This window comes from Vombatus ursinus, unplaced genomic scaffold (assembly GCF_900497805.2).
Source record: "Vombatus ursinus unplaced genomic scaffold, bare-nosed wombat genome assembly UNPS02014941.1, whole genome shotgun sequence".
NCBI classification, from domain to species: Eukaryota; Metazoa; Chordata; class Mammalia; order Diprotodontia; family Vombatidae; genus Vombatus; species Vombatus ursinus.
The window spans coordinates 10,746,714-10,768,981 of record NW_020954719.1 but is presented as its reverse complement, the minus strand read 5'-3'; the positions used below and the strand labels follow the sequence as shown (position 1 = coordinate 10,768,981).

At 42.4% G+C, this 22,268-nt stretch overlaps 2 protein-coding genes across 2 annotated transcripts in view; both read left to right on the top strand.

The window, feature by feature from the left end:
- The window catches only part of LOC114029661 (keratin, type II cytoskeletal 1-like), an 11,503-nt gene extending 9,473 nt beyond the window's left edge, over window positions 1-2,030 (top strand). Inside the window, exons 8-9 of the mRNA XM_027844249.1 lie at window positions 363-397; window positions 768-2,030. Coding sequence (XP_027700050.1) covers window positions 363-397; window positions 768-1,027 — 295 coding nt within the window. The 3' untranslated portion in view covers window positions 1,028-2,030. The remainder of the gene's footprint in view (window positions 1-362; window positions 398-767) is intronic.
- Window positions 2,031-4,942: 2,912 nt separating this feature from the next.
- Window positions 4,943-21,524, top strand: LOC114029813 (keratin, type II cytoskeletal 73-like). Its single transcript, XM_027844471.1, has 9 exons — window positions 4,943-5,434; window positions 8,696-8,910; window positions 9,297-9,357; window positions 10,233-10,328; window positions 12,053-12,217; window positions 15,301-15,426; window positions 16,167-16,387; window positions 17,090-17,124; window positions 20,318-21,524. Exons 1-9 carry the CDS (start codon window positions 4,982-4,984, stop codon window positions 20,572-20,574), a joined length of 1,629 nt encoding a protein of 542 aa, XP_027700272.1. The 5' UTR covers window positions 4,943-4,981; the 3' UTR covers window positions 20,575-21,524.
- The last annotated feature ends 744 nt before the right edge of the window (window positions 21,525-22,268 follow it).

The window sequence follows — 22,268 nt, the reverse complement described above, 5'->3', positions numbered from 1 at the left end:
AGTGCTTAGCTCCTAGTTAGTAAAGAAGTGATTCCATGCTGCTCAATGAGTTCATGTGTTGATGTTGGTGCCTTCTAAATCTTGATGCCCTGGGGCTAATCACACTCTAGATGGTCTAATGAGTTAAGGAAGGACAAAGTAGTCCTGGAGGACAAGGTGACTGTGGGATGAGCAGAAAGTGTCTGGGAAGCAACAACAGGGAAGGCATGGTTGAGAATGGCTGTCCTTGTAACTCATCACCCTAGCCTAGAACCATGTTGGAATTCATCAACATAGCAGAAGTTGCCAAAACCTGGAATTCTTTTCCAAGTCTCACTTAGAAGGATGATTGATAGTTGTGTTGTTTTTTTCTCTTCTCGCAGGCTTTCTGGACACGTGTCCAGTGCTGTGAGCTACTGTAAGTAACCTTCACTGGGGGTAGGGGAAGGATTTTGTTGAGCTCCTCACTCTCTTTCCTGTCTGGGATGAGAGCTCCCTGTATCTTTGTATACAAAGATATGGCACTGGGGAAGATCTAGGGGGAAAAGGGCACCCAGAGCACAGGCAAGATGGGAGGCGATGGTGGGGGAAGTATGAGAGGGTCTTAAAGTCTAGGATGAGGAGCTGGGATTTGGTCATGAGCCCTGGTAGAGGAGGGAGAGGGGGAGAGAGAGAGAAGGAAGACCAGCTTACTCTTGAGGAAGATGATTCTTGTGCGTAGGATGGATAGCTGGGGACCTGGTATGGGGCTCTTCAAGGTCTTGAGCTTCTTTCCTGTCTCCTTATAGCTGTGGTTACCAGCAGTGTCTCATCTACTGGAGCAGCATCAACAAGCCTTGGTTATGGGAGCAAGAGCTCCGGAGATGGCAGCAACAGACACAGCTACGGAATTGAATATAGCTCTGGCACCAGGTCCAGCGCTATGCATGCTACTTCCAAATCTGCAGGAGCCAGCTCTGGCTCTGGAACCCAAGAATCTAGTTCTAGGAAGGGTTCCAGCTCAGAGCAGGGAAGTCAGGAGGGCTCCTATACCCGAGTGAAGTTCTAAAGTGGCTTAGATTTTTGGTATCCTCAAGCTTGCTTAGATGTGATTTCTCCTGTTCTGGCCTCTGATCCAACCTTCATCATGTTATGCCATCTGAGGATGGAGGTCTCATGAATCAAAAGCAGATCTCTTTTCTCTACACTTCCTTCTCAGTGAAATTGGGAAGGCAGGAGGAGGAGTGTTGTTGGGTTGTTCATCTTTTGTCTCCCTTCCTACTTGGTCTTTTCTATTATTCCTTTTCCATGCCTTGAAACTCCTACCACTCCTTATTCCCTATCAGACTGCTGAAAGAAGCCTGTTCTTCTCTTCCTCCTTTTCCACCCAATCCTGGTTCTAAATAAGGGGTACAATTATGAGCCAATTGGTGTCAGCCCTAGATTATCTGTCCCAATGGAGGGGAGATAATTCACAGTAATGAATTCTCCAAAAATTATGTGTATTTGGGGTGTGAATTGTATGGCATTATTATTTTTTTTGACAACAGGGTTTGTTTTCTGCTCAGGCAGATTTTCCATCTCTGAATCCATCTCAAACAGTGGAGAACAGATAAAGTCCAGGAGCATGCTAAAGGGCAGGAACTCAAGCCTTTCTATAAAAAGCATAATCTATATTTGAATCATTGAGACTACCTGACCTCTCACATCTGCCATTTCCCAGAACCCAGTAGGGTGGGTTCTTCCTTGGTTGTTTTTTATTTTTGGACACAGTATTACTCTTGGAGGGTATAATTAAAACCCCACGAAAAGGATCAAAGGTGTAATTGCCACCAAATGGAGTGTTTGGCACAATAGTGGGCTCCCTGGTAGCTATCTAATCTCAGATTGAGGATGAATATTCCTTCTGAGTAATTGGGTTAGGTGAGATGTCAGAATTAAGCTGAGGCTGATAACTGTTTGTGGATGATACCTTCTCTTGTAGTCTATGCTTTTGTGCCTTGTTTTAAAGCCTTGAATGTTCTTCTTCCCCTTTCTCCCAATCTTATCAATAAACTTCATTAAAAAAGTCATGTTGTGCCTAAATGTTGGTCATGGGTGCTGGCCAAATGGACTGCAGTCTTCCTTAATCATATGCCCCCCTCTATCCCCTCCTTTGACCAAGATGGGAACAGTTACTTATCTTTTCTTTATTTATTAACAGAAGACATTATATTAATTAGAGGAAAAATAACTTACACTTATATAGTGCTTTCTGGTTTACAAGACACCTTTCTCACAACAAATCTTCAAAGTAGGTGGTGCATGAATCATTATCCCCATTTTATAAATTAGAAAACTGAGACTTAAATAGGTCATGTGTCTTGCCCGAAACCTGGGCAAACTTCTCAGAATTGCAAACTCTTTGCTTTCTGTACCAAAGTAGACTGATAGAGCAATTATGTGATAGACTGACAACAGATTGCCCCCACTGCCTGGGGCCAGTGTGAACAACCTTTTAAAAATGTGTTTTAACTTTGATCATTTGGGAAATTTTTTTAGCCCAGTGTCAAAAATCCTGGGACACAGAAGAAGGAATGATTAGAAAGGGTCTTTTATATAGGCTTATTGACTTTTAGAATTAGAAGGGACCTTCTAGATCAACAACTCCAACTTGCAGTTGAAAAACCTGAGGTTCACAAAGGTAAAGTGAACACACATTGTAGACATATATTTAGTTCTGGGGGAGAGACAAAGGCCCACTGAGCCCAATCACCACCACTGTTCCTCAGACTCTTGGAGGCAGTCCTGGACACTACACCCAAACATACTACTGAAGAGATAGAAAAGAAAACTCTTGTCACTACGATCATTGATACTGTTGGATGGCTCAACATCATTGATACCAATGGAAATAACACTGATCAAGATGCACTGCCATCTGCCTTGACACTGATATACAAATACCGACCTCTGGGCAGGGATATGCTGAAACCAGCTAGTGAAAACTGATCACTAAATTTTCAGTGTGAGCATTTAGGAAATAGGCAAATGCTATAAATTGGGGCTTGATTTATTGTTTTTATTGTCTAAACTTAAGAAAATGTCAATAATGAGATTAAACTTGAAAGTGTGTCATGAATATTTTCCTAGCCCCCCCCCCCTAAGATCTGATTGTTAAATATTTATCAGCACACTCTTGCTGCTGGGCCTTTTCATCTATTGCACACGGCATTAGGAGAACTAGGTTTAAGTCCTGGCCCTGGTACTTACTAGATTTACAGAAATACCTTAACATCTCCTCATCTTTAAAAGGCAAGAGGTCAGATTAGATTGTTTCTAAGGTGCCTTCTGGCTCTGGCCTTCTGTGATTATATGATTTAACCACAGAGGTCAGTTTTTTTCTTTGTCCTTACCCCCATTTTGCCCCTTGTCATACTGATTGGCCTTCTCTCCACTTATTAATCCTACTCACCATACAAAGAAGGCCTAGTCCTGGGCCACATCTAGGGACAGAGTATCCCCAAACCAGTAGAAATTGATACTGCTGATAAGCAAAGCCTTAAGTATGGAGGAGAATGGGATGGGGAGATGTGATGGCAAGAATGGAGTGAGTGCCTCTCTCTGGGTGGGGCTCATCAAGGAAGACTGCCTAGGGGAAGCTACTTAGCACAGAGTTTGTAAAGAGGAAAAGAAAAAAGAAGGTCATTTTAGGTGAGAGAGTTGCTTTGTATATAGCCTGGAGTTTGTAGGGCAGAAATAAGTAAGTCAAATGTTAAGCAAACTAGCTTGCTAGGTGAAGGGTACCCTGAGAAACGAGATGTGTGTGTGTGTGTATGTGTGTGTGTGTGTGTGTGTGTGTGTGTGTGTGTGTGTGTTTGGTAGGGAGGGGTAAAGAATGAGGTAGACAGTTAACAGAGGAACCTTGCAACCCAGGACTCAAGAGTTTGACTTTAAAGGCATAGTCTCTGGTTGATGTTTTGCAATAAGGTCCTTAAAATATTAGCAATCAATTAATCAATACATTATAACCAAAATTCGCCATAACTTCCTGGAAACCCCATTGTAAAGCTTTCTAGCTGTCCAAAAATGCTGTAGAATTCACTGTAGTTTACATAGGCCTGTACATATACTTTTTTTTCCTATTTGATCATAACAACGATCATATGAGGTATGTGCAATTGTTATTTCCACTTTATGAATGAGGAGACTGAGGTTTGAAAAGATTAAGTGACTAGCCTACACCTGGGTGTGCCCAACTTCAAGTCTAGTGTTTTTACCCACTTCTTCTCAACTTCCCATTATAAAATATTTTCCCTTAATTTCATGTGATTTGGGGGCATGTTTGTATGGTCTTTGTTAACCTGGAGGTATTCATGCAGAGGTCGGGGGAATGCTTGCCTGGCATGGGTTTTATTCTTTTGGTGACAGGAGGACTAGATGCCCTCCCAAATCCTTTCCAACTTGGAGATTCCAGCATTCTATAAAACCATGAGAAAAGTTTCTGGAGCTCTCAAGAAGACAAGCGTGGAGATACATGTCCTAACCACATTAAAGAAATACACCCAAGGATCCTACACTAGCCCATCTGATCCAGCCAGCCAGTCCAGAGATCTCTTATCAATGACATTGTAGATTAAGAGTCTCTTTTTCACACCCCCTTCAGCTGACTCTGCCCTCCCCCATCCCTTCTCAGCAGCCCCTATTGAAGAACAGCTGGGGCCAAGAACAGCCCAGATCCTTCTAGAGATAACTCGGCCTGGGCTAATTGCCCCATGGCAGTCACTTAATTAGATAAAATCCAAATTACACAAGCAAAGCTTGCAAGCCAAGCATTTTTTTTTAGGGGGGGAGTTCATATTATTTACTTGGTGTCTCTGATTTTGTTGGGAGAAAATGACTTCTTGCTTGAAGGCAAACCAAACCCCCAAATTAAGGAAGTGGATCCTCTTCTGAGCTCTATAAAGGGGAAATGTTAAATCACTCCCCAAAGGACTTCATTCATCTCTGCTCAGGTCTAAGTACCACCTTCTCCACCAGCAACATGAGCCGTCAATTCACGTACAAGTCAGGAGCCCCCACTAAGGGAGGCTTCAGTGGCTGCTCAGCGGTGCTCTCTGGGGGTCCCAGCAGCTCATCTTCCTACTGGGCAGGGGGCAAAGGACCCCAGGGTGGTTTCAGCAGTCGGAGTCTCTATAGCCTGAGAGGGACTAGAAGCATCTCTCTCAGTGTGGCTGGTGGGAGTGGGCGGAGTGGGGGCTATGGTTTTGCTCGGGGTCGGGCCAGCGGCTTTGCTGGGAGCATCTTTGGCAGTGTCTCCCTGGGTCCTGTGTGCCCACCGGGATGCCCACCAGGAGGCATCCACCAAGTCACCATCAACAAGAGCCTCTTGGCTCCCCTCAATGTGGAGCTGGACCCTGAGATCCAGAAAGTGAGGGCCCAGGAGCGGGAGCAGATCAAGGCTCTCAATAACAAGTTCGCCTCTTTCATTGATAAGGTGGGTTGGCCAAGCTTCTTTGTGTTACCTTGAAAATTCTTCTTCATATATAAAAGCCAGCTAATGCATGACCTTGCTTCCCATTTCATTCTCTCGTGTGTGTGTGTGTGTATGTGTGTGTGTGTGTGTTGTGTGTGTGTTGCTAGTGAGATCAGAGGAAAACAAAAGGAAGATAAGAACCAATTTTTGCCCTTGAGTATCAAGGACATGGAAACAGGAGAGGATGGGGAGGGGTCAGGGGAAGGAGAGCTATGGAGAGAGGGGTTCACAGGCCCACAGGCTCATGGCCATGCCAGATGGTCTCTAGGTTTAGGAAACAACCCAATCTCTATAATGATCTATATAAACTTGCATTTATATAGTGCTTTAAGTACTTTACAAATATCCTCCCAGCAACTCTGGAAGGTAGATGTTATTTTTATCCCCATCCTAAAGATGGGAAAACTGAGTCAGACAAAAGTTAAGCGATTTCCTCGGGGGTGTCTCATAGCTAGGAAGTTTCTGAGGTCAGATTTGAACTCAGGTCTTCCTGATGCTAGGTCCAGCACTCTAGTCACTGAGCCAATTGTTCTGTTCTCAGGGGAGGTGCTCTGATTAGTATCCTTAGAAATCTTTACTTGGAAGGACCTCAGAGCATTAGCACATTCATCCACCTGCCTGAAGGCAGGATTGAGAAGGGATCTGTCAAAACCTATAAAATCGTGAAGAACGACCCTACTCCAGAAACCCTGGTGGTAGTGGTGGGGACCCCACTGAACTTGAGAGAGACAAACTTAGGACAGTGGTGGCACATGAGTGTAATCTCAACTACAGAAGGCTGGTGGCTCTCTAAAGTTCAGGGGTGCTGAGTTGCCATTGGGCTAAAATTGATAGACTGTCAGCATCATTTGGAACTAATTATTGGAGAGCTCCCTCAAAGCAGAGGACTGGACCTGGACGGAAAAAGGAAATATATTAAAGCTTCCTTACCGACGACTAATTTGATTGGTTCATGAGTGGCCGCTGAAGCCCTGATGAGAGAGGGATATCCTGACCATGAAGAAAAAAAAGTGCTTCAGGATAACATTATAAACAGATTTTAGAATGTTTAGGTAAATTTCTGGTTTGGCCGATTCAGAATGCGTCATTGAGAGAAATAAGAGTGTTTGAATGCTTGCTTGATAGTTGAGGCTAATGTAAAGGAAGACGAGTGTACCTTCCCTGACTCCCATGCCCCTGTGGTGCCTCCAATTTGGGATAGGATGGACCAGAAAGCTGACATAAAGCAGCCTTTCAGGTTCTGATCATTGTCTACCCATTGATGACAGATAGTATTGTTAGGACTTAAATTGTTTTTCTCCAGGGAAAGAGATTCTACAATTTTTTTGACCTTCATTCCTTCTTTCCTCTTATCTTCCTCCAAATATGTCTATCTAATAACTCTTCACATCAATCAGAAGATGCTCAAGAGGCAATGGCAATTTAACCCAAATTCTTCTTACTGTATTCAGTATCTTTTTTTGGGGTGTCTATCATGGCATATGAGGTTTTGGGGGGCAGGGACAATGCTGCTTACCTTTCTTTGTATTTACCCTTGGAGGAGAACTCCTTGTCATTAGGGATTTTCAAACAGATTCTGTGGGACTACTTGTCAAGGATCCTAAAATTCATAGGGTTTAGGGCTGGAAGGGACTTTGGAAATCAACAAGTTCAACTCCCTTAGTTTTCAGAATGAGGAAACTGAGGCTGAGAGAAGTGGCGGATTCATTCAAGGTCACATAGGCAGTAAGTACCTTGTGAAGGGAATTTGTGCTTAGATTATGAGTTGCACTCAATGACCTCTGAAGTGCCTTCCAACTCTAGAATTGAATGATTCTTTAAGTATGGTCCAATTGGGATTGGGTTCATTTCCATTGATAGATAATTGGCCCTAGGTCAACATTCTCTGCTTACTAAGCATCTGTCTTGTGCCCAGGCATTAAAGCAGTTCATTATCCAAGGGCTCTAGAGCTCTGGTGAAACATTGGCACATGGATCATTGTTGTAGGTGAGCATCATTACTGAGAATAGTTATCAGAGATATTGAACCTCTATATCCAAAGGCTGAGGGTGCATGATAAGCTAAAGCTGAGAGTTGGTCCTAAGATTTGTTTCTTTTGATAGGAACTCCCTCTCCTCTTGCTAGTAAGACCTATGATTCTGGGGTTAGTGCTAATGGGCTGGGCAAAACAGAGTCATGTTTTTCTTGGTTAAAAAAATGTGAGGGCAGTAGGGGAAAAATTTTGAAGGAGGGGAAGGACAGGGACATGGGAAGAAGAAGGAGAAAATGTCCAGGTCAATGATCAGATGGATCATTGGCTTTAGAGATGGAAACCTTTGAGATTATTTAGTCTTCCCTTCTCATTTCATGAAGTGCTCACTCATGTTTAGAACTTACTAGATTGTAAACTCTATAAGGATGGGAATCCTGTCTTGGGTAAATGTTATGTCCCCCATGGGGTTAGCACAATAAACATGCTATAAGGACTTATTGAATTGGATTATTAAGATAGGAGAGGGTGAATTAGTGAGACTTTCAGAGAAATAACAATAGCGAGCATAAAGACATTTATGGAGCACTGAGGAACCAGTGAGAAGGCCATTCGATGGTCTGAAAAAGGCTAGCTCTTCCTGTGTCTGATCAGTCTCTCTAAATGGGTGATAATCCTGATACCTTATTAATTTTTGTGTGTATATCTCATTTCTCAGCCGGATTGTAAGCAATTTGAGGGCAGGGATTGAGTCTTATGTAATATCTTTTCCCTTTCACCCCACCCTCAACTTCCCACCACCGCCAACATTAGCATCTGGCACAGTGTTGTACACATGGAGGTACTCAATAAAGATTCTATGAATGAAAGAATGAATGAACAAGTGATCAAATGGAAGAGTGAGTGAAGAGACAAAGTTTTGGTTGTCAAATTTAGTTTTAGGTGCCTGTCATATTGAGTTCTAGGCAGGGATATGCTGGTAAATGTTTAACAACCAGCTCTCCAAAAAGTATATATGCCTGACACATTTTACAATTTTAATCTTAATGATTAATATTTTCTCCATTGATCAAATAAGTCTAGGTAATCCACAAAGCAATATGTCAAGTCCCAATTTGTAGCAGTTGCTGATTTCTGAGATATAAATGCTCGTACTGAAAATGTAGCAATTGGCTCTTGCCAGCTGACTAGAGCTGGTGCCAGCAGGTCTCAGGCTCCAGGGATATAAAACCCAGTTTGGTTTGGATTCTAGGTGCGGTTCCTGGAGCAGCAGAACCAAGTGCTGGAGACCAAGTGGAACTTGCTGCAGCAGCTGGACCTGAGCAACTGCAAGAGAAATTTAGAGCCTATTTATGAGGGTTACATCAACAATCTGCAGAGGCAGCTGGAGACCTTGTCAGGGGATAGGGTGAGACTGGATTCCGAGCTGAGGAACATGAGAGACCTTGTGGAGGACTTCAAGAAGAGGTGAGAAGGAAGGTGATCCTTGTGGGACTGGGTGCTGGATTGAGATCGGTCCAGCAGAGTCGAGACTAGCCCTGTGGGTGCTGGGGTATTTAACCTTTGGTACAAAAGAGACAGTGAAGTGAGTGTGAGACATCCTTTCCCAAAGATGCGCTTCATTCATGCAGGTTTCAGGATTGCCAATGACACTTAAAGGGTTTGATGCTAAGATTCTGTGGCTGGTAACTTGGGGTTTATTTGCAAGGTCCCAGAATAATCCTTGTAAATATGTTATTGTTGGTGAGATCAGGGGAGGTCCCCTATCGTCAAGATGGGGGCAGACCACATATGCTCACCATAATCCTCATCTTTGTTCTCCTCCATGTCCTTCCCCATCCTCCCAACCAAAGGTATGAAGAAGAAATCAATAAACGGACAACAGCGGAGAATGAGTTCGTGGTGCTCAAAAAGGTGAGGAGGGGGATATCCAGCAGCAATTGAAGCAGGAAGGACAGAAGGAAGCTCAGCTCTCAGAGGAAGGCACTGGGCCTTCTGAGGGGGAGTTACCTTTTCTCTGCTCTACTAAGTGTTCGGTGGATTCAGGAAGGAGGGAAGGCAACAAAGGGTAGGTGGGGTGGTGGTATTGATTACCTGTGTGTGCTTTCAAAGTTCTGCCTCAATGGTAAGATATAAATAAAACAAAGTGTTGTGTAAACATGATCTATTTTCATTACAATTCCCATGAATTGTAATCCCATGGTAAGCTTTTGATTATCTAGGACAATCTAGGGGACTTTGGATGTGGATAATTAAAAAAAAAGATCTGTTTGGTTTGGGGATGTGTTACTTGATTTTCGGGGAGAGCTGGTTTACCTTTTGAATCCTGCTTATCTGAAGCAAGGGCTCAAATGAGTGTGCATTCCCCGAGCACATACTGGCCCACAGTAGTGGGAATGACCCTAAGCACATGTGTGTGTATATGTATGTGTATGTGTGTGTATGTATGTGTGTGTGTAGGGGGTGGGGAGATGGGAGGTGGGGGTGGTGAGAAGAAGCTCATGTGGATAATCCACATGCAGATAATGGAAAGATGATTGTATCTTATTTCATTCCTATTTCTTTCCTGAGAGAGGGAGCGATTTGCCCAAGGTCTAATAGTGAGTCATGCCTGGGCAGAGTAGAGATTAGAACCCAGATACCCAGTTTGGGGCTCTTTCCACTGGACTTAATGGATGCAATCTGAACAGGTTTTGAAGGTTCAGTGATGAATAGGAGAAGGGAAGGTGTCTGCACTTCCAGGGCACGAAAAAAAAAGGCACATCAGGGAATATCCGTCCTCTTCCTAGGATGTGGATGCTGCTTACACAAATAAGGTGGAGCTGCAGGCCAAAGTGGAATCCCTAGATGGAGAAGTAAAATTCCTTAAGTGCCTGTATGAAGGAGTGAGTATGCTTTCACTGTTCCCCACTGAGCTTCCCTTTTCACCTTTCTTTCTCCTTCCCTCCCCTCACTCTTTTCCCCCTCTCCCTTCCTCTCTGTCTCTGTCTCTCTGGCCCTCTATGTTCCTGTCTCTCTCTCCCTTCTCTTTCTCTTGCTCACTCCATGGAAGGATTGAATCTGTGTGGCCGTTCTTCATCCAAGGACTCCCTCCAACTCCCACCTAAAACACTGATCTGGGTTTCAAGCAATCACTATCATGCTTCGTCTCTCCCACGACCTCCCTCGCCCTCCTGATAACACCCCCTGCAATAATTGGAAAAGATAATTCCTGATTAAATTCAATATCCTTCTTTCGCTTTCAAGTTGGCATTCATTCTTTCTCCGATGCATGTGCATTCATGGCAGAGAGTGACCCTTCCCAGCCCATCTTAGCTGGAATCCTTGCAGCAGGCAACATCAGAGACAAAGGCAGAGGTGACAGCCTACTGTAGAATAAGAATGCGACGGTCCTATGATCTTGGAAGGTCTAAGAATCCAGGTGTTCTCTAGTGTGCACATTTGAGGGGTCAAGGAGGAGAGGCAATGTTGATGTCATATATGTAATTTGATCAGTCTTGGCATTCTCTAAGACTCATCTGCAGACTTCTTTTGGTTTGTATCTGGTCATACCCACTCTGCTCCCTTGTCCTCCCAGGGAGACCTGGTAGCCTTTCTTGGCCATTCTGAGGACCTTCTCTCTTTCTTAGTCACACACACACACACACACACACACACACACACACACACACACACTCTTGAGAAGTAGGTTTTCAGTGATGCTGAGTACCTAAGGCATTCCATTGGACAACCTAAGCATCTTCCCATTCTTGCCTTTCTTCTTGGGGGCCTGAAGAGTGAGAGTTTCCCTCTCCCCATTGACACTGAATTCCAATCAATATAGCCTCAGTAGCAGATGTTTTAGTTCAAGAATCTCTGGGGACCATGGAGCTCCTATCAGTTGCCTCTATTCTTACCCGATTCCAAGACCCAGGTTGCTGTCTGTGCCCTTCAGGGTTTAGGTGCAGGGCTGCCTGGACAACCTTTGGCAAGAAGGCCAGGGTTCCACATCTCTAGGGCAATGAAGATCCTTTGGACCTTCATATGATTGCATTGTTTACCCAGAAATGTGTTCTACCACACATGGTGACACATTTGAATAGCCCTCTCCCTACAAGGGCTTTTTTCAAGTCTGTGCTGTGCTGTGTTGTTCTATTAGTGATTAAAATATACAGGTTTTATCTTTCCACTCTTTCATTTAAAAACCTTCAGTTAACTCACCTCTTGGATAAACTATAAACTCCTTAGTCTGAAATTTAACATGTCCACAATCTGACTCCAACTTATCTGTCTGACCTGATTTCATGTTATTCTCCTCTTACACCTTCTTTGTCAGCCAGACTAGACTGGTCACTGTTCCCAAATCTTGTCCTTGTCCTGCTGTCCCCCACCTCTGTATTTGAAAAGGCTGTCCATTCTACCAGGAACATTCCACTCTTATCTCTACCATTTGAAATCTTTCTCTATCCAAGACCACCTCAATGAAATCTTCCCTAATGTTCCCAGTTAACCACTCCATCTTCAAATTTTCCTAGATCAATGTATCTGAATCTTATCTTTGCTTTCTTCAAAGTTTCCTCCTTGAAGTTAATTCAACTTGAGTTTCATTCTACTTCTTTCATCTTTGTAGGAGATTGCCCAGATCCAGTCGCACATCAGTGACACGTCTGTCATCCTTTCCATGGACAATAACCGAAACCTGGACCTGGGCAGCATCATTGATGAGGTCAGGAGCCAGTATGAGGAGACCGCCATGAAGAGCAAGACTGAGGCTGAGAATTTGTACCAGTCCAAGGTGAGTGAGGCTGAAGTAGACCCACTTGACACATCCCAGAGGTAGAGGGCCAATCTGTTCTTCTCATGAAGCCGGTACTGAGGTTCAAGACCTACTATGTGTATGGTTCTATGTATGGTGGTTGGGGAGTGAGATTCAGGCTGGGAACACATGGTCACTGCCCTAGGAGGAATACCAATCTGATTGGGGAGAACTGGACACACACCCATGCTCCATCTCTAGGCAAAGAGACATAGAGTGTCAAGTATATGTGAGTTTAGAGTCAAATAGGTACACAAAGGCTGAGTATAGACTTTATTAACATTAGGTAGGGTTAGACAGGGAAAACTTTCTAGAGGAGGTGAGTTTTAAAGCAGATTTAGAAGGTTGCAACAGACATGGATTTTAGTCTCTCTTGTTAATTAAAATTAATTGCTGAAGGGGGCTGCTATTTTAGCTGTTATCTGAATCTCCCCTAGTTCTCCAATCAAACCCAGTTCCAGGACTCTAGAAAGAGAGAGAGAGAATGAGTCACTTTGATCTTAACATCCCTAATGGTTGGTGAGTGGGAAGGCGATTCTTCAGATAACTTGGTTTCTCACTGGGAGACTATTTCCTAAACACCCCTTGGGGTTTATCAGACTCTTTCTCAAGGGAACTACAAACTATGGAGAGACCTTATTACAATCCTTAGGAGACAGAATGGTGGGCAAAAGACCAGAGGAAATGGACTCCTCCAAATCTGGGAGACAGACACAATCAGTATTTAAAAATAACACCTTCATTCCTACTTCCTGTCCCCCATACAGAGGGTCAAAACTTTAAATCTGGAAGGAACCTTAAATTTGGCTTCCTCATTTTACAGATGAAGAAACTAATCCTGAGAAAGATTAAGTGGTTGCCCAAAGTTACACAGCTAGCAAGTGTTGAAGGCAGCATTTGAACTCAGATCTTCCTGACTCTAAGCCCAATTCTTTTATCCACTGTACCCCATCATTGCTTGAAACCCAGCTAGGGAGTATGCGATGCAACACCCTTAGGTCCTTAAGTGAATTATTCATTCAATGGGGTTGGTGTTCATTTTAGGCAGATTTTTGCTCCGGGGTTGCTCTCTTGTTATCTTTTCAGAAGATATTAGGATTTAGAGATGGAATGGACCTTAAATGTCATTAAATTCAACATCCTCATTTTACATATGAGGAAACTGAGGCTTATAAAAAAGTGTCTTGTCCAATATCACATGGGCAGTAAATAACAAAGCTGAGCAAAGCTCAGGTTTTCTGATGTAGAATTAAAGTTTCTTGGTGTGTGCTGGGGAGACCTGAGGGTCATCTCAGATCAGTTTACCAGCAGAAAGTTGCTAACGTCTTTCAGTGTCACCCCCAATTTTTTTTTCAATTATCTGTGCCACTGTTCCCATTGTTAGCCCCTAAGATAGAGAGTTAGCTAGAAGGCATTGGGATATACTGTCAGTGAGTAGCAGCAGGAAGGCCACTGTTCACATCAAAGTTACAGGGATCAGGATTGATTCACTCCCTAGATCCTGGGTTCTTAACATTTTGTGTGTGTGTGTGTGTGTGTGTGTGTTGGACCCCTTTGGTTGAGTCTGGTGAAGACTATGGAGCCCTTTTCAGAGTCAAAGTTTTAAATGTATAAAACAAAATATCTAGGATTACAAGGGAAACAAATCATATTGAAATTGGTGACCAAAATATTTCAAAAAACAAGTTCCTGGACCCTTATTCTAGAAGCAACCATCCAGATAAAGTATGGCCAGTAGGAGACACCCATGCCCACTTTGATTGAGTAAAATATTCATCATCCTCAAAGAGAACAGATTAGATAACACATGTAACATGTAGCCATAAACAGCAGCATCAGTGTAAGCTGTTATTATTGTTATTGTTACTATCATTGTTGATAATAATAATGATGGTGATGAAAATACTAAGCAGACATACAGGACACAAGTTACCATCCCACCCAGAGATGGGATAAAATCAAAAGATGGTGAGGAGGAGCTCCATGCTCTTGGGAAAACACAGCCATAATCCCCAGGGATTGGATACTTGCTACAGATAATTCACAGATGGAGAATGGAAAGTAGACTGTATTTGTCTAATGAATGTCTGAATGTGGTGTCTGACCAAATGAAGACATACTGTTGGCATGGAATCCAGTTTATTTTAAGTTATTTGTGTTATCAGAAAGGGAGCTCAGGTTTGCATTATCCCCAGATAAAGATGATCCAATTTCAGGGTTGGATAAGACCCCAGAGAATGTTGAGTCCAAACAGAATCTGAATAAAAATCTCCTCTAAAACCCACATAAGTGGGCATCCAGTCTTCCCTTGAAGACTTCCAAAGAAAGAGAGGCTGCTACCCTCCTCCTTACCCCTCAAGGCATCTCATTCCACTATACAGGGATAGCTCTAATAGATAGTAGTTAGGAAGTTTTTCTTTATATGAAATCAAAATTTGCATCTTTTCAGTAGGAGTTGTCTCTCTGTGTCTTTGTCACTCTCTATTTCTGACTCTTTGTCTCTCTCTGTCTCTATCTTTCTCTCACTTTCTCTCTATTTCTTCCTCCCTTTCCACTACCATGATAGCTATTGATAGCCTGAGTTATAGAAGTGATAAAGCAAAGCTTTATCCTGATCTCCACAATTTTTTTTTAAAAGCAGAGAATCTTCTCATAGATAATTGTAAGCTTTGTAGGGACAAAAGGATATTTTTGGGTGTCCCCATGGTCAAATTAAATGAAATGGGGCGATCAGTTGAGCAGAAATTGTCTAAGATGAAAAATAAAAACAAATAAAAATAAATAGATGGCTTAATCGTTCAACATTCACTCAGCAAACATTGCATGCCTATGATGGAATGCATTGTGCTAGATTCTGAGTAAATATAAAGAAGAATAAAACCCTGGCTCTCAGGTGCTCATAATGGCCAAATGGATGGTTGCCAACAAAGTCAATCTAAAAATGGGTCATTACCCACAGACCTCTTCCCACCATCTCATCCCACCAGCACAGGGATGCTCTGCCATGACACTGGTTAGCATCAAATAACTGTTAGGGTCAGTGATACTGTTTTGGAATCCAGTTCCAGGAGTTGCAGCTGGCAGCCAGTAGGCATGGGGATGATCTCAAACACACCAAGAATGAGATCTCGGAGCTGAGCCGGCTCATCCAGAGGCTTCGCTCAGAGATTGAGAATGTGAAGAAGCAGGTGAGTGCATCTTAATGGGATGCTGGCCCTGTCCACGGTAAGGATGAGAATGGGGAGTGGGGTATCCTGACACCCTGAACCTAAGTTGGGGATGAGATGGAGTCCCCACAGACACCTAGTCCTTCATTGAATGCCCAACATTATTTCTTTTCATTTCTGGTATTTAACTCATGCCCTCCACTCAGTCTATCTTTATACTCAGGCTCCCATTTCTCACATTATCCTTATTCCCTATCCTCATATCCTCAGAGCCTTCATATCTCTCATCCTCTCTACTTAACCCCATCTCCTTCTCCACTCATTCCCTTCAACTGGCACACTCAGTCTCATTCTCTATGTTCATCCCATCCCTATTTACTTTACACATTCCTGCCATCCTTCACACTCAGCCTGGAGCCCCTACACACAGCTTCACTTTCCCATCTCCACATTCAGCTTTATTCCCTTATGCTTAGCCCTATGTTTCTACATTAGTAGTCTCCAGCCCTGGCAATTATCCTCAAACTCTGGGCAGAAACAGATGGAAAATATTTTCCCTAGGTCTCTGAGGACCATAGTGGAAATATTAGTCCTCAAGCATACGGTTTCTACCCTGATCACTTTGTAGCTACACTGTCCCACCTGGCTCCCAATGAATAGAGCAGCTACACAGTAGACTCAGTCTGGAACCAACTATAATGATTAGTTGGTGAATGGGAGGGTAAACTTGGGCTCCTTAGAATTGGTCCTTTGCCTCATAGTGCTCCAACCTGGAGACAGCCATTGCAGATGCTGAGCAGAGGGGTGACTGTGCCCTGAAAGATGCCAGGGCCAAGCTGGATGAACTGGAGGGTGCCCTGCATAGTGCCAAGGAGGAGCTGGCCCGCCTGCTGCGGGACTACCAGGAGCTGATGAGTACCAAGCTTGCCCTGGACATTGAGATAGCAACCTACAGGAAGCTGCTGGAAGGCGAGGAGTGCAGGTGAGGGCAGGGAATAGGCATAACTGAGGATCATTTAATTTAAGTGTGGCTCAAGTAAAGAGCAGACAGTGGATCTCATGGAAAGAAAGCAGTGTGCTTCGTTAAAATTGAGAAGCAGGTCTGAGAGACAGGAAATATATTTAGCCTCTTTCCTAGGGGCCAGGCTCCAGATAGTCGTGTTCTCACTTTAAAATTTTAAATGTATCAGTTCCAGGAGTGGGGAACCTGGGTCCTCGAGGCCACATGTGGCCCTCTAGGTCCTCAAGTGTGGCCCTTTGACTCAATACAAACTTTACAGAACAAGTCCCCTTAATAAAAGGATTTGTTCTGTAAAACTTGGACTCAGTCAAAAAGCCGCACCCAAGGACTTAGAGGGCCACTTATGGCCTGGGGGCCACAGGTTCCCCACCCCTGATTTAGGTCTGTGTAAAATAGTGATATTGGACTAGCTGCTCTCTTAGGTCCTATTCAGCTGTAACTTTTTGTTATTTTGATGGATGAAGAGAAGTTAGCAGATGGGTAGGGGCCTGGAAATGTGGGGATGGAAGTGAATGAAATCAGACAACTGGAAAGAATGAGTGAATCTGGCTTCCAGGTTTTTTTTAAACGTCTCTAGTCTTCCCATTCGGGTGTTTTGTTGAGTCATCCTGGGATGCTATAACCATGCAGGGGAACTCAGATCTGCTCATTTCTTTCTTATAGGATGTCTGGAGAGTATACCAACTCTGTGAGCATCTGTAAGTATACTGAACCCTTTCATCAATTAAAATCAGTTGATAAATATTTATTGAGTGCCTGTGATGAAGGTCTTCAAATATAGTGGTAGATGCCCTCCACAGATGATTTCCTATTTATCCTGTATATGCATTATTTAATCATAGTTTGTATATTTTTTCCTCCTTTAGATTGTGAGGTCCTTGAGAGCAGGGACTATCTTTTGCCTTTCTATTCTCGGTGCTTAGCACAATGCCTGGCACTAGTAAGTGCTTAATAAATGCTTGTTGATTGACTGACTGAATGGCCTTTGGTGGCTCCTCCAACCTTTTGAAGCTTAGTAAATGTTTGTTGACTGACCATTTATTCTTCAAAAATTATTTTTGTGAAATACAACAAGTCTTTCCATAACATAGTACAATAAAAAGATGATCGTACATGAAACTGCAAATCAGCTATGCACAATTTGCTATTCCTTTCAAATATACAACAAAATTATCATGTAAATTCCTTTTTTTTCTTCCCTCATTTCTTTGCTGCCCTAGAGATGCCTGCCATTAGACATGCACACATATGTAAAATCATTCTATACATATTTTGATTTATCAGTTCTTTCTCTGGACACAGATAGTGTCTTTCCTTATTTGTCTTTTATAGTTAATTTGGGTATTTATAACAAAATAACTGGTTTGCTGAAAGTTGTTCTTAAAACAATATTGCTGTCTCTATATACAATGTTTTCTTGGTTCTGCTTATTTTGCTTTTAATTATTTTGTGCAAGTCTTTCCATGTTTTTCTAAAATCATTGAGCTCATCATTTCTTATAGCACAGTAATATTCCATCACAAATATATACCACAACTTGTTCAGCCATTCTCCAGTTGATAGGCGTCCCTGCAATTTCCAGTTCTTTGCCACCACAAAGAGAGCTGCTATAAACATTTTAGAATATAAAGGTTCTTTTCCTTTTTCCCTGATCATCTTTGGAAATAGACCAGGTAGTGGAATTGCTGGGTCAAAGGGTATAGGTAGTTTAATAACTTTTTGGGCATAATTGTAGATTGCTTTCCAAAATGATTAGATCATTTTACAATTCTACCAACAATGAATTAATGTCCCAATTTTTTCACATCCTCTCCAACATTTATCACTTTCCTCTTCTATCATTTTAGCCAAGGTGGTAGGTGTAAAAAGATATCTCCAGGTTGTTTTAATCTACATTTCTCTAATAAATAATGATTTAGAGCATTTTTATATGATTATAAATTGTTTTGAGTTCTTCGTTGGAAAACTGCCTATTCACATCTCTTGATCATTTATCAATTGGGGAATGACTCATATTTTTATATATTTGATAAAGTTCTTCATATATTTTAGATATGAGACCTTTACCTGATAAACTGTCTATAAAATCTCTATCCCCCCAATTTTCTGCTTTACTTCTAATCTTGGCTGTATTTGTTTTATTTGTACAATTTTTTTTCTTTTTTTAATTTTCTTTTTAATTTATGGAACAAAACAAGCATTTCCGTAACATAGTAAAATAAAAAAGATGATTGAACATGAAACTGCAAATCTACTATGCACAACTTGATATTCCTTTCAAATAACAACACAATTATCATGTTAAATTTTGTTTTTTTCTTCCCTACTTTCCTTCACCCTTGCCCTAGAGATGGCTACCATTAGACACAAATAGACAATTTATTCTTGCCAGTGACAGTTGTACACCTCTAGCCTGAGCTGTCCCTTTGCTTTCTCTGCTGTACTCTGAGCGAGTGACAGCTTTCCTCCCCCTCTTTTCAAGGATTTTACTATCATTTAACTAAGATTTAGTAAGCACCTACTTTGCCCCAGGCATTGTACTAAATGCAGGGGATGAAACGGAAGGCCAGAGACTGTCCCTGCTCTCTGGGGGAGGAGTTCAGTCCTTCCTCTCAAGAGAAAATTCTCTAAGCAAAGCCTCTATGAACATAATAAATTTGATAGGTATATTGAAAGGGTACAGTAAAGCAGTGAATTGAGGTCAGGCAGAGTAACAACATGACGTTATATGTACACAGCACCTGGCCTTGGTTTAAAATTCTCTCTGAGAACCCATCCACTGAGAGCCTCTGCAGTCTGATGGGGGAGGCAACTTACAGAGAAAAGGTTGCCTTCTTAGAAAGTGCCTCTCATTCACACACTTCACTCCCACACTCTCCCCCAGAAATCACAAGATTCCAGAAAAATGGATTCTCCCCTTTCCCCCACATTAGACTACAATCAAAGGAACAACAACAAAAACCTTAGGAAGCCCAGACCAACATTCAAGCTTGCTGGATTGTCCTCAGAACAATTTTTCCTATCAGCAGAGCTATCTTCTGTCTCTCCTTCACATAGAGGTTCAGCTGATCCCCAAGCAAGCTTTGCACTGGCTTTCCCTCCAAGTTTATTTCGCTTAAACCAATCAATAGCAGGAAAAAAATCTTAGACCATAAGATTTAGGGCTGGTTCAACCCTCTCATTTTATAGGTGAGAAAACTGAGGCTTAGAGAGCAGAAGTGATTTACCCAATTCAATTAAAGAATAGCCTAGCTGCAATTTGAAGGCAGATCTTTTGATACCTTCTCAATGGCTCTTCTATAGGGCCACAACAGCCTGTTCCAAAGTGTTGACCTGTTTTATTTGACTCTACCTATGTGTTTGTTGAAAGAGAAGGTATGGGGGAGGGGTGTTAGTGGGTACATGGTAGGCAAAACCCCCCATCAATAAACATTTTATAAGACCCATAGAATTAAACAAAAACATAGAGGGGAACATGAATAGAGTGATTTTGTTTCTACCTTGTTAAATTCAGTATATATGAATATTTTTATTCTAAAAAACTAACAAAAGTTCATAGTTTCTCTTTCTGTGTTGAAATATTTCTTCATAGTTATTAAATTCTCAATTTTAAAAAATACCAGAATATCATTCAAAGTTTAATTTTTCACTAATTTTTATATTATCTAATACGCTGTAATTATCTACTATTTGGGAGATTATACACTTGTCTTCTCTCATTTGCTTGAAGAGTCAACATTTGTCTGGATAGGAGTAGTTCCTTTGGAAGCCTTCCTGGTTATAAAGTGTTGCTAACCTAAATTCTTGCTACTGTCCTGATTTCATTTTTATACACTGTCTTCTTGGCTTCTCCAGGACATGGTCTAACCATCTTTCTTCCTTCCTTTCTAGCTGTGATCAGCAGCACCATGGCTGGGAATGCCAGCACAGGGACTGGATTTGGGCTCAGTGGTGCCAGCTCCTATGGTTTCCGGCCTAGCTCAGTCAGTGGTGGCTATGGAAACCTTGGTGGAGGATGTGTCATCGGCAGTGGGGCCTGCAGCCCAAGGGGGGAGTTCAAGACCCAACTGGGCAGTGCCAATGAATACAAGGACACCCTTGGGAAGTCTTTGGCTTTGAGCTCACCCATCAAGAAAATGACAAGATAAATAGCCTAGAGCCAGGCTGGCTTTGGATGCTTTGAGGTTCTGTTTTCTGTGGCTCCCTCTTGCACCAACCTGAAGGAGATGAATGTTTCCCCTAATTTCCTCTTAATTCACTTCTCTAAGAAGTTCCTTTCCTCTTTAGAATCCTCTCCTTCCTTTTTTTTGCCACCGAAGCCTCCTCCATCTCTGGGCTCTCTACCTTAGTTTTTCTTGCTAGAGAATCAGATTTTTAGGACTAGAGGTTGCCTTGTCTGCCCCACTGACTCCACTCAGCACTCACTCCTGAAAGAAATGCTTCTGTGTTCATTAGCCCTCTAGAAAAGAATATGCCACAGCCTGCATCATTTTTGCGGACCTGGGGCTTTAAAGAAAAGGGAAGTCCTCCCTCAGGGCTAATCCCAGTTCCTGCTGCTGCAGCTTCCATCCTGCTTGTTCATTGGGTACCCTGTTCTCCCTCCCAAGGGAATGTCTATTGTTACCCCGCAGAAGCTGGGTCCTACCTGGTCACCTCGATTCAATGACAACTTTTATCAAGTGCAAGGATGTGGGCTTTTCTTTTCTGCCCCCTGCTCTTTCTTTTGGCCTGGCTGAGTGGAAGGGGAAATTATTATTATTATTTTTTTTTACAGAGTGGGGTGAAGTCCCTGATGGAAGGAAGTAGTTTCCAGGAAGGCATGCTGATAGCAAAGTCCTTGAATGCAGGGAGGGAGAGGGCTCAGCTGTTAATTGCAGTCTCTTTCCCAGATGTGAATACTCCAAGAGATCCAAGGGGCAGCTCAGAATGGTGGTGGATGGCTCTAGTGGATGGGTTTTCTCAGACAGCATTGTAAACAAAAGACAATATGCAATTGTACATGTGACTTCATGGTATTGTTCTCTCCTTGCTGCCTGGCCTCTCTGTTCACTATTTTATTTTTCTTTCTGTGCCCCTCCAATAAACTTGACAAATTTACTGTGTTATCTGAAGCTTTGCCTAGAGGGTTTTCTATTGGGATGAACTGGGTAGGTCCCTCCCTAAGGAGACTTAATGTTGCAGGCTCAAGTCTTCCTCCAGCATCACCAGAAAATAATCCAAAAGGCAGGTTTAGTCCCAGACCAAAAGCACAGGTGTCAATGATCATATTCACATAATATTAGAGCTGCAAAGGATCTTAGACTTATCCAGTCCAACTGCCTCATTTTACATGAGTTAAATTTAGATTTAGGAAAGTGACTCAGTACTACAGGTAGCTTGTTTTAAGTAGAGGAATGAGACATTAAGGGAAGCAGCCTGGTGCAGTGGGAAGCTCCCTAGATTTGGGGTCAGAAGACCTGGGTTCAAATCCTGACTCTCCCCTTTACTACCTGGGTTATCTTGGGCAAGTTAGTTAATGTTTCTGGGCCTCAGTTGTTTCCTGTATAAAATGAGGGCATTGGATTAGAATCTAAGGATTCTCAAACTTTCCCACAGTGGTAGAACCCTTCAGGTTAACCTTTGTAGAAAAATCCTCTAAAATTATTATTATTTTAATTCTTATTAACAAACAACATAAAGTTTATTAAAAACAACTAAACTTAGGGAGTTTCAGGGTTCTTCAATTTGAGAAACCATGGATTAGGTGATCTCTGAGGTGTCTTCCAGATCTAAATCAATAATTCAAAGTAGCAAGGGTAGAATTTAAAGTGTGATGTAGTAGTTGAAATGCTGGACTTGATGT

Bases quoted from the DNA above. Each gene is read 5' to 3' on its own strand.
- LOC114029813 (XM_027844471.1), top strand. From the start codon at position 4,982: ATGAGCCGTCAATTCACGTACAAGTCAGGAGCCCCCACTAAGGGAGGC. The intron at 8,911-9,296 runs GTGAGAAGGAAG...TCCCAACCAAAG, and splicing joins GTGGAGGACTTCAAGAAGAG to GTATGAAGAAGAAATCAATA. The intron at 16,388-17,089 runs GTGAGGGCAGGG...TCTTTCTTATAG, and splicing joins CTGGAAGGCGAGGAGTGCAG to GATGTCTGGAGAGTATACCA.